At 36.2% G+C, this 14,456-nt stretch overlaps 1 protein-coding gene across 2 annotated transcripts in view; it reads left to right on the top strand.

Moving 5' to 3' along the window:
- The window catches only part of prelid1a (PRELI domain containing 1a), a 79,918-nt gene that overhangs the window by 41,099 nt on the left and 24,363 nt on the right, over positions 1–14,456 (top strand). For both annotated transcript variants that reach the window (XM_051928401.1, XM_028801635.2), the window contains exon 5: positions 2,829–2,907. In XM_051928401.1, the coding sequence (XP_051784361.1) occupies positions 2,829–2,907 (79 nt within the window). The remainder of the gene's footprint in view (positions 1–2,828; positions 2,908–14,456) is intronic.

The raw sequence follows: 14,456 nt of genomic DNA, 5'->3' as shown, positions 1-14,456 counted from the left end.
TGAAATGTGGTACTTTTTTTTGGCTCACCCTGTATTATCTAGTTCTTCTGGGCTTATTTAGCCCATACAAATATTACTTAGATTTAGAGAAATAGATGTAAGTTTGCAACAAAGAACAATTCACAGGAATGTATTAATTATTTCAGTAGCTCAGTAATAATACTGAAATGTTATAGAGAGTGTACAAGCCCTCCTTTTCCCATAGCAGCACTCCTGGCTGATCCCCCACAAAGTGTCTGCCAATGTCACTCCCACCATCTTAAATGACTATTGTTACACCACCTCAAGCATGGATTTTGTCACAAATAAGTTATTTGCTTACTTTTATTTGCTCTAGACAAAAACTGAATATCAATTTTTTTTGTTCATCATAAAAATGTAGTGTGGTCAACATAAACAACTGAAATTGACGTTTGTTATGCAGTCATTTCAATTTCTTAAGAAATGAAAATCAAGCTAATATCATGTTGTATTCTGGAGATATTAATAGTAAAATGCCCAAATCTAGCCAAACTGACAACTTTTAGTGAGGTTGCCTCAGTTTTTATTTTTTCTAGATATTTATTTGTAAAAAAAGTACAGCTTTATCAGCCTATTAGTCATGTTACCTGTTGAAGACAAGTAATAGAGTAATTTTTAAAATATTCAATATCTCTAGCTCCAAACGTACCTTCAGTGACTTTCCTCTGTATCTGCGTGTGTCTAAATCTCCCTTGGTCAGGACACCTTCTGTCACACATGTTCCTATAAAATCTCCTCCTCTGGCTAGGTCATTTCGAGGCTGTTTGCTTTTATAGTTCCCGTCTTTGAAGGCAATTCTCAGTGTAACTCCTATGCCTTTACTCCTCCTCTTGTGTCTCTCACTCACACTTTCTCTTTTCAGCCAAATAGACCATTCACACCAAAACCAAACTGACCAATCATATTGCTTGGTCAAAGGGTCTAGAGAGGTGCTGTTAGGTCTGGAATTAAAAAGAACAACAATGTCATCAGTCCTAGAAACAGCAGAGGAGCTAATTAGAGCTGGGGAAGAAGTAGGGTAGAGTAATATAAAGGACAAGATTTGGGTTCTGGGGGTAAGGGAATGAAAAGAGATGAGTGGAAGTAACTTTTTAGGGTAGAGGATTCTGGTTGATTATCTTGAATAAGATCTTAGGGTGTTGTAGACCTTTGCGAATTAGCCAGTACTGGACTGTGACTATAGAAAGTGCATGCCTGCATTGACAGAAATGGGAAGAGCAGGCTTCTTTATACCGTATATACTCGCGGATATGTTCTCCTGCAGATAAGTCGGAACTTGATTTTACAGTATAATTTCTGGTATTTTATAATGTCGGTTGTATAAGTCGAATGTGGAAAACTCACACTATTGGTCCAAGAGATTATGATATGGTAACGCTCACCTGAGAGAGTAATCACGGAGCACACTGCCTTTTTTTTCTATGTGGGTGCGGCAATGAGCTGTATCAGCGTGCGCTCCTAACCTCTTTCTCTCTCTATTGTGCCTACGTGACCACATGGTAATACCCAAACTATTCCGAAGCAACATTTGCACTGATTTGTGTTTTTATATCTCACACCCTCATACACCCTTATTGTAAGAGAATCCCTTATCTACGATTGAGCATTCGATCAGAAGAAAATATGAAGCTGGTTTTAAATTAAAAGTCGTTGAAGTAGCGAAAGAAATTGATAACTGCACTGCTGCAACAAAATTCAATGCGTCTGAGTAACTGATGTGAGATTGGAGGAGGCAAGAAGATGTAAAAAAAAAAAAAAAAAAGTGTCACATTTTTGAACGGGCGTATATGTCGGGGTCTGATTTTATGATCGATTTTTATATGTGAGTATATACGGCAGACAGAGATGCTCAGTAATTGCCAATTGCATTCTAGTCTTGAACGAGGGGTCTTGAGCTTTTATTTTTTTTTTTTCTTGATCCAGGGGCAAGGTTGTTTTTTAAGCAAATTGCATAATCTTGAATGGAGCTGTCAGATTAACATTATATAAAGGTACAAAGATTGAGTTGCAAAGTTGTTCATTACAGTGTGACGCTGTAATCTGGCTGTGTGAAAATAATATTACATATATAAAAAAAAAACACATACAGTTGACAATGTCTTGGGTATCAATTTATATATTGCATGGGGTAAAGAAAAAACTGTGACCCACTAAAGGTTATTGGTGGACTGCATTGTGAATCTATGTATCAGAGGTAAATTATAATTTTGCCACATAATGTTAATAGTTGAAAAGAGAAAAGGATTCCCTGAATGTATACATGCATTAATTAAAGTTTATGAGCAGTTTGTCACTGGCTGTTGTTCTAAAACACAGTGATTGTGCACTAACACAGCCATTTTTGCACTTATGCTAGATATGGAAAGGTTTATATATTAAAGTGATGTCTGTTAAACCATTATTGCACACTAATTCACTAACTATACTTGATTGTATAAAAAAGGATTTTCTGTCGGATGTTTTCAGTACCCTGTATTTGTCTTCATATTAATTTAGCAGTAATCTGAGTACATCAGTGTTACTGACTGGTTCTAGAATAATAATGTTGATTAATATTTTATTCAGTTCTTTCCTTAGATATACAGTATTAAATATAAATGCTACAGATCAAGTATTGTTGTCATATGTGTTGAAAGGTTAACAGTTTTGGTGCATATTACAGTTTTCTGAGAAGGATATTTTACTTCTCTTTTGACAGGCTTTGTCTAAAATAAAGTGTCATCTAAAACTAGATCTTCCTGTTTTTAAACTATAACATTCCTTGTTATATTTAGTAAAGTGACTATTTTTTTTTTGTAATGATTCAGGAGTTTGGACTTGCAAGATTCAAGAGCAATCAGGCAAAAGCCATGAAAGGACTTGAGTACACTTTAGCTAATTTGCAAGGTATGTACTTCACTTATTATTCTCAAGCAAATGTTTAATTGTTTAGAAATGTGGATAACACATTTGGCCTGTGCACTGTATTTCTGTATTGGGTGCTGTTGAGTAATTCTGAACCATATAATTGTTGCAACAACACCTTAACCCCACACTAAAGCACAAGACAGGCTAAACCTGTCTGATATATTCATAGTTTTAAAGGCTTGTGTCACTCTTACCACATGATAAAGCTAGGATTCACAGCTAAGCTGACAATGTACATATCTGATACAGGATCTGTACACATTTTCTCAATAAAGAGGAGAAGGAGAAATTAATAGAGCTAAATAAATTGTCTTGCAATTTGGAGGGTATATACCAAAATTATATGATAATATGCATCAAGATGAATTTGGCATTTTCTTGTGGATCGATATAAGATAACAGTTTCTTTTTGTCTAACTAATCATTTTTAAAATAAACTTTTAGAAATTCTATAATGTAATAGAATATTATTTAATTTATAAAATATCTTGCACATTTTACCTTTGTAAAAGACTCTAAAACAGATTGTGGGCACAATTTATACTTGTTAATTTAAAGGAAAATTGAAGAGCACTATGCTAACCTTCTTATAAAATTAAAACTAATCAAACCAGAAGCCACTTGGGTGAATAAGCGTTTAAACAACTAGGATGTTACTTTTCACAGCTAAGTGTAGATTTTTCTTCTGCAAGGTTACTCTATAATTTTGAAAAATTACTAGCCTTTAGACTGACTATGAAATAAGGGAGAAACTCTCAGTCCATAACAAGATGGAATTTGTTGAGCTCTTTTACCAACAGATGTGGGCAAGAACAATCTGCTTCACAGCCCTTCCCATGTTAGTTGGAAGCATTTTCTATCAACAACAGAAGCAACACACTCAACTCTCAGTGAAGCTACATTGCAATAGAAAGCAGAACTCAATATTATTATACATAATGCATCCTTCAAACAGTGTTAACGAACTTCAGAAAACTGCTGCTTTGTGTTTGCCTGTCTATTTGTCCTTCTTTTCTTTAAACACTAACCAGCGTATCAGTGATTTCATTGGTTGCAGACCTTTTACTTATCTTAGCCTTTTCTGGGACTATCAGATGTTGATGTGGGCAATTAAGTACTAAAAACAAACCCCTTTAAATATCTGAGATGGATAACTTTATATGCTCACAGGTTCTGTTTTTAAAGGAGGTTTGGTGTAACTTCTGCATTCGATTGTACAACTGGTTCATCATTAATTTCTACTGGATTTGAGCTGTGGATATTAGGGAATGTATTGGAAACTTTATGTGGAAACAACAACATTTATTTATATAGCACATTTTCATACAAAAAGTAGTTCAAAGTGCTTTACATAATGAAGAAAAGAAAAATAAAAGACAAAATAAGAAATTAAAATAAGACAACATTAATTAACATAGAAAAGAGTAAGGTCCGATCAATAGTAGTATTCCATTAGCAATAGCATAATGAAATATTCAAAATCAAATTACTAATTGAAAATAAGTATATATGCTGATATACAGAAAAACAGCAGCAAAACAAATTATTCAAGTGTTCTATTTCCAAATGCAGACAAGAATTAAACTGATCAAATGTTGTTTAATTATGATTTTCACCACTGAGCTAACTTCATAACTTGACCATTTTAAGTAAATTGATAATACATTTTCCATTCTTATACTTCTGTATGGTTTTTATTATAGTTTATTTTGACTTGTGTGTAATAAATTGCTGCTGTAGTTTACTGAAAGGTTAATATTGATTAAAAGGCTGTAACATTTGTCAGCTTTATATCATTGTTAATAGTTTTAACAATAATGGTAGTATTCAAAGGCAAGAAACAAATCTTGGAAAATAGTCTATTTTAAAATAAATATTTATTGTTTTTTCCCTAGAGCTGTTTAATTTGATTAGTCAACTGTACTCTGAGGAAAACAAAAAGTGAATGCAGCGCTAGTGTTGATTATAGTTGCCTGACTAACATGTCCTTTTTGAGGGTATTTTAGGTACCTTTCAGTGCACTCAAAACACTTTGTTACTGATTGTGTGTTTCAGAGCCTTGAAGTAATTTACTCTTTTTAAACTAAACACTCTTTTCTTTGAGATGCTTGAATATCTTCACTGGAATTTATTTTTGTTTTGGAACGTTATGAACAGCAGTTTTTGCTTTTAAAGTGTTTTGAAATTAGTCTTACTTGAATGCATTTTCTTTTAACTTAAACAGTTAGGATATAATAAAATGAAATACAGTAATGTGGTCAGACAGCTTGCAAGATGTTTTCTGTACTGTAATATGTAACATTTGTCAGACATTCCCAGGACATAAAAAATGCTCATCAGACTGCTTTTAATTTGAGAACATAAAATGTGCATGTAAATATATATTTTAATGTGTTTTGTATAAAATGTCACATGAAAGTCTTTATTGGTCGCCTAAGATGGAGTGGGTAAGGGCATTGGTTTATAAAACTACATAGTTAAATGATTTCAGAAATTAAATAGTTTGCATCTTGCCTGCAACAAATTTTATCATAGATAATTAAAAATATACTAACATGAAATACATTAGCGTGTGTTCATGATATTGTGTGATGTTAAAAGTAACAACAGAGGACATTTTGTATGCACATAACAAAATGTTTTAGCAGGTTCATGCAAAAGCATTGCATATCCTGTTGGTCTGTGGGATAAGAGAGGAAACCAGACAACCCAGAAAACTTCAGAGACACTCAATAAAGGCAATGACTAGGCAGAAATTCAAAACAAGTAGCATCACTAACCACTGAGCATCCATACATTTTGTTTTGATATTGTACAATAATGAACATCCTTATAAAAATAAGATGGTCACAAACAAAATTAAATAATATTTTCAGTTATTGTCTGTTTCTTTAGGATATTTATTATTAAGCACAAACTGTTTTCTTACTCTGATACTGTATTTTTCTGAGACAGCTCTTATACAGTATAAAATGCAAAGCACTTACAAAATGGAAAAATGATAAGCACCTTCTTTGCAGATGTACTTTATGGAGTTGATTCCCCAATTTATTATTTAATATAAATGTCTACCAAGTAACTGTTCACAGCCTATACTCTTTCAAGTATTTTGGAATAATATTAGTTTTTAAGACATGCATGGCATACATACAGATTGGGACTAAATGGGGTATGATCTACATTGATGCAAGATTCTGATAAAGTGCATAAATACAATACAGTCCATTTCAGTTTATCACAGTGCATGTTAATCCAAACTCCCTCTGCCTAACTATCTCTCTCTCTTCTTTTATATACATATAAAAGAAAATCCTGGAATGGAAAGCAAATGCAAGGCTACAATACTTCATAATCTCGTAAGACATTTTAAAGACCTGCGAGACCAAAGGCATGCCCTACTTACAATCTATCAAATAGGACAATAGGCAGCAAAATATTCAGTCTTGTTAAGGATTTGAGCACACACAGATCCAGGGCAGCGCATATAAAGCGTATAAGGACAGAACGTTATAAATGAAATGTCGACATCTAAGCGAAGAAGAAAGCAGTGCGGAGAAAAGAGACTCAAATGCGTTGGACAGAAAAAAGAGCAAAAAAGAATAATCAAGGTGCTAATTCAGAAAATAAGGAAAGTAATTATCAGCCCGGAACAAGTGGAATTGAAAAAAAAGCACGTTCAATCCAGCTCAGAATTAAAAGACAATGAGTACAAGAAAGTAGAACTTCATAAAGAGGTTTACAAACGTTGGCGCTAAACACATGCAGAGCAGGTTAGAGACTATGAAACCGGTGAAATTAGAAAGGTTCAAAAAAAAAAAACTGTGCTATACACATGTGGAGAAAGTTAAAGGATATGAAAGTAGGAAAATTAGGAAATATAAAAAAAGAAAGTAAAGATCGCAGTAGCGCTAACAAACAAACTGCCTCATTTAACTATGCACCAGTCTAACTTTGGTTTTGCACAATAATTACTACACTATTGCACCTACCTTTCAATCTATGACTTTTTGTTAATCTAACTGATATTCTTCTAACTTTGCACAGTTTTTGATAAGCAGATCAGGATGCATTTCACTGCGTGTTGTCCTGTATAACTATGCATGTGACAAATAAAGAATCTTGAGAATTTCAAAAACAGAGTTTACCGCACATGCATTTATTAGTTACTTTGTTCATGTATATATATTTAGCTGTCTGCTTATTTAAAAAGCTACATTTACCCCAGGAGTCAAAAACGTTCTGTCTAGCCCTTGTACAAAAACCTAGACAAAAGCTGGGGTATCATCTTAGTATCCCCATGTACTTTTGGAACTGTGAGAAGAAAATAGCACGACTTTACAGACATGAGTTCAATGCAGAACTCTACTTACTTTTTTTACTTTGTAAAAAAAAAATATTAACTGCTGATGATGTAGATTGTTTTGTCTGTGCTGAAATTCCAAACAGAGAAACCTATCCTGACCTCATTAAATAGATTCAGCATATTGGGACTCGCAAGATTACAAATATTGTTTTTACAGAAGTTCTGAAGTAAAAGTGAAACTAATGAAATAGCAACAATTCAAAGAAAAAAAAATCTTAAAAGTGTGTATCCGGAAAACCAGACACGGGGGTTGGCGAGCGAAGTGAGCAGGGGGCGAAGCCCCCTAGTTATAGTAATAAAGTTAACTATTTAAGCTTAATTTTATACCATTTTGCACATTCTCAAAACTCCATCTCAGGATCTGCTTGTGTGCTCACCCATTGACACTCCCACTAGGCACTTTTAGAATTACAGACTCCATACAGACAGTCACTTAATGTATGATTCAACTCCGATCACTGGCCCCCGAAGACTATAGTACTGAGCTGCTCCATGTTTTAATAGTAAAATACATAATTCAAGAAGAATTCTAAAAGGTAACTTTTTAAAATGTTTTTCTGATCGAAATAAATAGTGCAAATTATTACATAACACATGTCGTGCCAAAGCAAAAAGATCACATATGAAGAAATGAATAAATAACAGATAAATCATCATTGGATGCACAATATAAAGCTAAATCACAACATGGAATGATCCAGAAAATGAAACTTGGAAGGTGGAGCTTCATGAAGCCTCATTAGTGCCAAGAAATGACCAGACGATGATCATGTGATAGGAACTTGCCTTGAATTTGTAAAGATCAAACTTGTCTCTTTTTTTCCTATTCTGTTCAATGCACTGCCTGGGGTTTTCAGAGTTGGTAAGAAAAATTACTTAATTCAAACTGCTCGCTATTTAAGGCAATATACTGTGTCTTGCAAAAGAACTTGTAAAATGTTGTTTTCTGGATTACTATTAATACTTGTTCCAGTTCATATTTTTATTGCATACAATATATTCTAGAAGAAAATTTTTGAACTGAAAATTAGTTGCAGTTCAACAGATATCATAAAGCCAAAAACTGAAATATTCTTTGGTAGCTGTTAGGTTTTCATATGAGAAGTAAATTGCCTCACAAGGAAAATTGTCTTAACATTGATCTCTACGTATGTACCACTGAAGGTAATGTCATATGCTCCGGGTAAAAACTCCCAACATCTTTAGAAGACTTGGCTGCACATTGACTTTGAAGATAATGCTTGAAAATGAAGACTAAAATGAATTCTAATTAAGTCAGAGATAATTTAACATAAATGTGTAGATTAAGAAAAAATACAGCATTTAGATCTTCACCTGCTGACTTCATAATCAAGAACCTGGAGCTTCATCATACTGCCTGGAAAAGTACTTTGTGAAAGTGATCTATTATGTAATATAATTAAGACTTCCTTAATGTTAGCAATAAAACATATCTTTATATGGGTGGAAATCTAGTGCAGTGGTTAGCGCTGCTGTTCCATGTAGTCAGCATTCTGGGGTTCAAGCTGTACGTGTAGTGTTTGCATGTTCTCCTTGTGGCGGGTTTCTCTGGGTGCTCCAGTTTTCCTCCCATACTCCCAAACGTGCAGCTTAGGTTATTGCCGATTCCAAGTTGGCCCAGTGTGAGTGGGCCCAGCAATGGACTGGTGCCCTGTCCAACACTGTTTTCTGTCTTGGCCAATAGTGGGATCCTGGCAATCCTGACTTGAGTAAAGCAGGTTTGAGACTGACTGAATAACTGACAGACACTTTATATTAAATCATCCTGTATAACACCAGCGTCCTATTTTGTCTTCTTTCTTGTCTCCTGACAGGTTTGACTATACAAGTACATTTCAGTAAATAATAATATCAAAAAGTTAATTTGTTTCAGTAATTCAATTCAAAAAGTGAAACTCCTATATCATTTAGATTCATTACACACAGAGTACTATATTTCAAGTGTTTATTTCTTTTCATTTTGCAGATTATGACTTATAGCTAATTGAAAACCCAAAATTCAGTATCTCAGAATATTAGAATATTGTGAAAAAGTTCAATATTGTAAACTCATGGTGTGACACTCCACTCAGCTAATTAACCCAAAACCACCTGCACAGGTCACCTGAGCCTTTAAATGGTCTCTCAGTCTGTTTCAGTAGGCCACACAATCATGGGGAATACTACTGACTTGACAGTTGTCCAGAAGACAGTCATTGTCACCCTCCACAAGGAGGGTAAGCCACATAAGGTCATTTGTTAAAGAAGCTGACTGTTCACAGAGTGCTGTATCCAAGCATATTAATGGAACGTTGAGTGGAAGGAGAAAAGGTGCACAAGCAACACGGATAACCACAGCCTTGAGAGGAATGTGAAGCACAGCCCATTCAAGAATTTGGGGGGAGATTCACAAGGAGTGGACTGCAGATGGAGTCAGTGCTTCAAGAGCCACCACACAGGCGTATCCGGGACATGGGCTACAACTGTTTTGGAAATCAAGGTCCCAGAGTCTGGAGGAAGAGTGGAGAAGCACAGAATCTAAGTTGCTTGAGGTCCAGTGTGAAGTTTCCACAGTCAGTGATGATTTGGGGAGCCATGTCATCTGCTGGTGTTGGTCCACTGTGTTTTATCAAGTCCAAAGTCAGCACTGATATCTACCAGGAAATTTTAGAGCACTTCATGATTCCCACTGCTGACAAGCTTTATGGAGATGCTGATTTAATTTTCCAGCAGGACTTGGCCCCTGTCCACACTGCCGAAAGTACCAATACCTAGTTTAATGACCATGGTATCACTGTGCAGGATTGGCCAGCAAAGTCACATAACATAAACCCCATAGTATCGTCAAGAGGAAGATGAGAGACACCAGACCCAACAATGCAGATGAGCTGAAGGCTGCTATCAAAGCATCCTGGGCTTCCACAACACCCTAGCAGTGCCACAGGCTGATCGCCTCCATGCCATGCCACATTGATGAGTAATTTATGCAAAAGGAGCCCCGGCCAAGTATTGAGTGCATACATGGACATTTCAGTATTAAAAATCTTTTTTTTTTATTGGTCTTTTATTGTAATATTCTAATTTTCTGAGATACTGAATTTTGAGTTTTGATTACCTGTAAGCCATAATCAGCAAAATGAAAAGAAATAAATGCTTGAAATATATCACTCCGTGTGTAATAAATCTCTATAATATATGAGTTTCACTTTTGGAATTGAATTACTGAAATAAATTAACTTTTTGATGAAATTCTAATTTATTGAGATGCACCTGTAGGTGTGAAACATGTGCAGTGCATCCGGAAAGTATTCACAGCACATCACTTTTTCCACATTTTGTTATGTTACAGCCTTATTCCAAAATGGATTAAATTCATTTTTTTCCTCAGAATTCTACACACAACACCCCATAATGACAACATAAAAAAAGTTTACTTGAGGTTTTTGCAAATTAATTAAAAATAAAAAAACTGAGAAATCACATGTACATAAGTATTCACAGCCTTTGCTCAATACTTTGTTGATGCACCTTTGGCAGCAATTACAGGCTCAAGTCTTTTTGAATATGATGCCACAAGCTTGGCACACCTATCCTTGGCCAGTTTCGCCCATTCCTCTTTGCAGCACCTCTCAAGCTCAATCAGGTTGGATGGGAAGCGTCGGTGCACAGCCATTTTAAGATCTCTCCAGAGATGTTCAATCGGTTTCAAGTCTGGGCTCTGGCTTGGCCACTCAAGGACATTCACAGAGTTGTCCTGAAGCCACTCCTTTGATATCTTGGCTGTGTGCTTAAGGTCGTTGTCTTGCTGAAAGATGAACCGTCGCCCCAGTCTGAGGTCAAGAGCGCTCTGGAGCAGGTTTTCATCCAGGATGTCTCTGTACATTGCTGCAGTCATCTTTCCCTTTATCCTGACTAGTCTCCCAGTCCCTGCCACTGAAAAACATCCCCACAACATGATGCTGCCACCACCATGCTTCACTGTAGGGATGGTATTGGCCTGGTGATGAGCGGTGCCTGGTTTCCTCCAAACGTGACGCCTGGCATTCACACCAAAGAGTTCAATCATTTTCGCTCTCATGGTCTGAGAGTCCTTCAGGTGCCTTTTGGCAAACTCCAGGCGGGCTGCCATGTGCCTTTTACTAAGGAGTGGCTTCCATCTGACCACTCTACCATACAGGCCTGGTTGGTGGATTGCTACAGAGATGGCTGTCCTTCTGGAAGGTTCTCCTCTCTCCACAGGGGACCTCTGGAGCTCTGACAGAGTGACCATTGGGTTCTTGGTCACCTCCCTGACTAAGGCCCTTCTCCCCCGATCGCTCAGTTTAGATGGCCGGCCAGCTCTAGGAAGAGTCCTGGTGGTTTCGAACTTCTTCTACTTACGGATGATGGAGGCCACTGTGCTCATTGGGACCTTCAAAGCAGCAGAAATTTTTCTGTAACCTTCCCCAGATTTGTGCCTTGAGACAATCCTGTCTCGGAGGTCTACAGACAATTCCTTTGACTTCATGCTTGGTTTGTGCTCTGACATGAACTGTCAACTGTGTGACCTTATATAGACAGGTGTGTGCCTTTCCAAATCATGTCCAGTCAACTGAATTTACCACAGGTGGACTCCAATTAAGCTGCAGAAACATCTCAAGGATGATCAGGGGAAACAGGATGCACCTGAGCTCAATTTTGAGCTTCATGGCAAAGGCTGTGAATACTTATGTACATGTGCTTTCTCAATTTTTTTATTTTTAATAAATTTGCAAAAATCTCAAGTAAACTTTTTTCACGTTGTCATTATGGGGTGTTGTGTGTAGTATTCTGAGGAAAAAAATGAATTTAATCCATTTTGGAATAAGGCTGTAACATAACAAAAGGTGGAAAAAGTGATGCGCTGTGAATACTTTCCGGATGCACTGTAAACATATTTGATATGGATGGTTTACCATCTTAACTGCTGAAGGCCAATATTTTATGTGAATCAATTTCTTTTCTTCTAAGCTTGTGAAGACCACATGATGAGGTCATTTTTTACCTAGGGACATTTCATTTTATTAATCTGTTATGCACCCAAATTTGGGAATTCAAAAACTATGAGTATGTTGGGTTCATTTCGGATATGTCCTGCTGGCACAAATTAGAAAGAGATTTGTCTTACCTGGCTGAGTTCTTTAAATATATAGCATCACTGTGCTGATCAAAATTCTTCATCAAAACAATAAGACGACTTCAGAGGAAGACAGTTAGACCTACAGAACTGACTGTAAACAGTACAATGAATATAATTCACTTACTGTATATTAAAAGCTCTGTGTAAAACTGAAAGACATGTCTGGTATTTACCAGAAATTATGAAAATGCCCAGCTTTGGAAAAACATTCTTATGGTCAGATGAGGCCAGATTATATATTCTTTTCGCAATTCAGGGTAATATGGATAGCATAAACACAGGCCGTCTCCCAAGAAGCACTGTACCTGCAGTGAAATATGATAGCAATATTATGCTCTTGGACCTCTTAGCAGGAACTGGCCAAGTTGTCAGAACAGAAGGAATGGTAGAAAATATCTGAGTGGGCCAGTCAAACCTCTGACCACTGCCTTGAAAACCTGAGTTTGAAAACCAGGGTCCTCAAATACTGAAATAGAAAATTTAAAGAGCTGTTACTAACTCAAGAGGAATGGGCAATAACACAATTTCTGTGCAGACCAAAATAATTAAAAACTGTTACTAAGAGTTTTTCAGCCAAATTCTATGAGCTATATAGCATATTTCAGATTTTGCAGTTTTTGACTTTTAAGATATTTTTAACATGTCAATTTACAATGAAAATACAGGTAGGAGCAATATATTTAAGTATCATTTGTAATCCTGGAACATTTAAAAAATTTTTGGCCTCGGTACTTTTGCAAGGCACTGTATATATGAAAACTAATATTGTACATTTTTTGTTGCTGTTAATTATTTAAATTTGGAAGAAGCACTTAATATTTTTCCTTGCATTAGAAGATGAAGAAAGCTTTTTGCTACTACTTTTAAAATCATAGCCTAGCCTATTAGAGTCAATTCTTGATTAACTGGGAAAATGGGAATTAGACAAAATTAAATTTAAAAAAGAAATTCATCAAAACATGATAACAATTGTGTGGTTGGTGTATTGTGTTGTTATTAGAGGTGACAACTGAGTACTCCTGCAGAAACCTTGTTACAGTGCTGGTGTGGATAGAAGGAATATAGTAAGGCAGGATTACTGAGGAAGGATATGAGGTTTAGCAAGTGAAGTTTAGAATTGTAGAATGTTGTGTTTTATTTTGTTTTTGCGAAGATTCAGATAGTAGACTAGTAGTTGCAGTTTTTCATTTAAATTAAAAAGATGCCATGCTTATTTCATCAGTTGCTACTGTACTCTGTTGACAATGGAATCTCATTACCAGTGTAGTTCATCACAGGAAAAGTGACTGTCGACCAATATTAAATAACTGCATTAAACAGAATGTTAGTTCTATTGGCTACAACTGTTTTGTTATAATTACTCAATCAACAATGTTTAATTCTTAATCAACGCTGTCCACTTTCCCGACACCTCAGATAATCAAGATTTGACCGAGTGTTTTCTAGGAGTTCTATCTTAATACCCGTGTGTAGCACATGTGATAATTTCTTATCAGATTTAGAATTGTGCTTGGTGTCTGATTTTCTTTTATTTTATTTAATATGCAGTACTATACTATACTACTATATGTACTATATTAATTGCCGACTCTCTGACATCAAATACCTACACCTTCATTATTTTATTTGTTATGACTTGCTTTGTAAGCTGCCTTGGATAAAGGCATTTGCTAAATAAATACTAATAATATATTTTTAGGGCGGCACTGTGACGCAGTGGGTAGCGCTGCTGCCTCGCAGTTGGGAGACCTGGGGACCTGGGTTCGCTTCCCGGGTCCTCCCTGCGTGGAGTTTGCATGTTCTCCCCGTGTCTGCGTGGGTTTCCTCCCACAGTCCAAAGACATGCAGGTTAGGTGGATTGGCGATTCTAAATTGTCCCTAGTGTGTGCTTGGTGTGTGGGTGTGTTTGTGTGTGTCCTGCGGTGGGTTGGCACCCTGCCCGGGATTGGTTCCTGCCTTGTGCCCTGTGTTGGCTGGGATTGGCTCCAGCAGACCCCCGTTACCCTG

This window comes from Erpetoichthys calabaricus, chromosome 5 (genome assembly GCF_900747795.2).
Source record: "Erpetoichthys calabaricus chromosome 5, fErpCal1.3, whole genome shotgun sequence".
Taxonomy (NCBI): Eukaryota; Metazoa; Chordata; class Cladistia; order Polypteriformes; family Polypteridae; genus Erpetoichthys; species Erpetoichthys calabaricus.
This window is presented reverse-complemented; position numbering and strand designations above follow the sequence as displayed.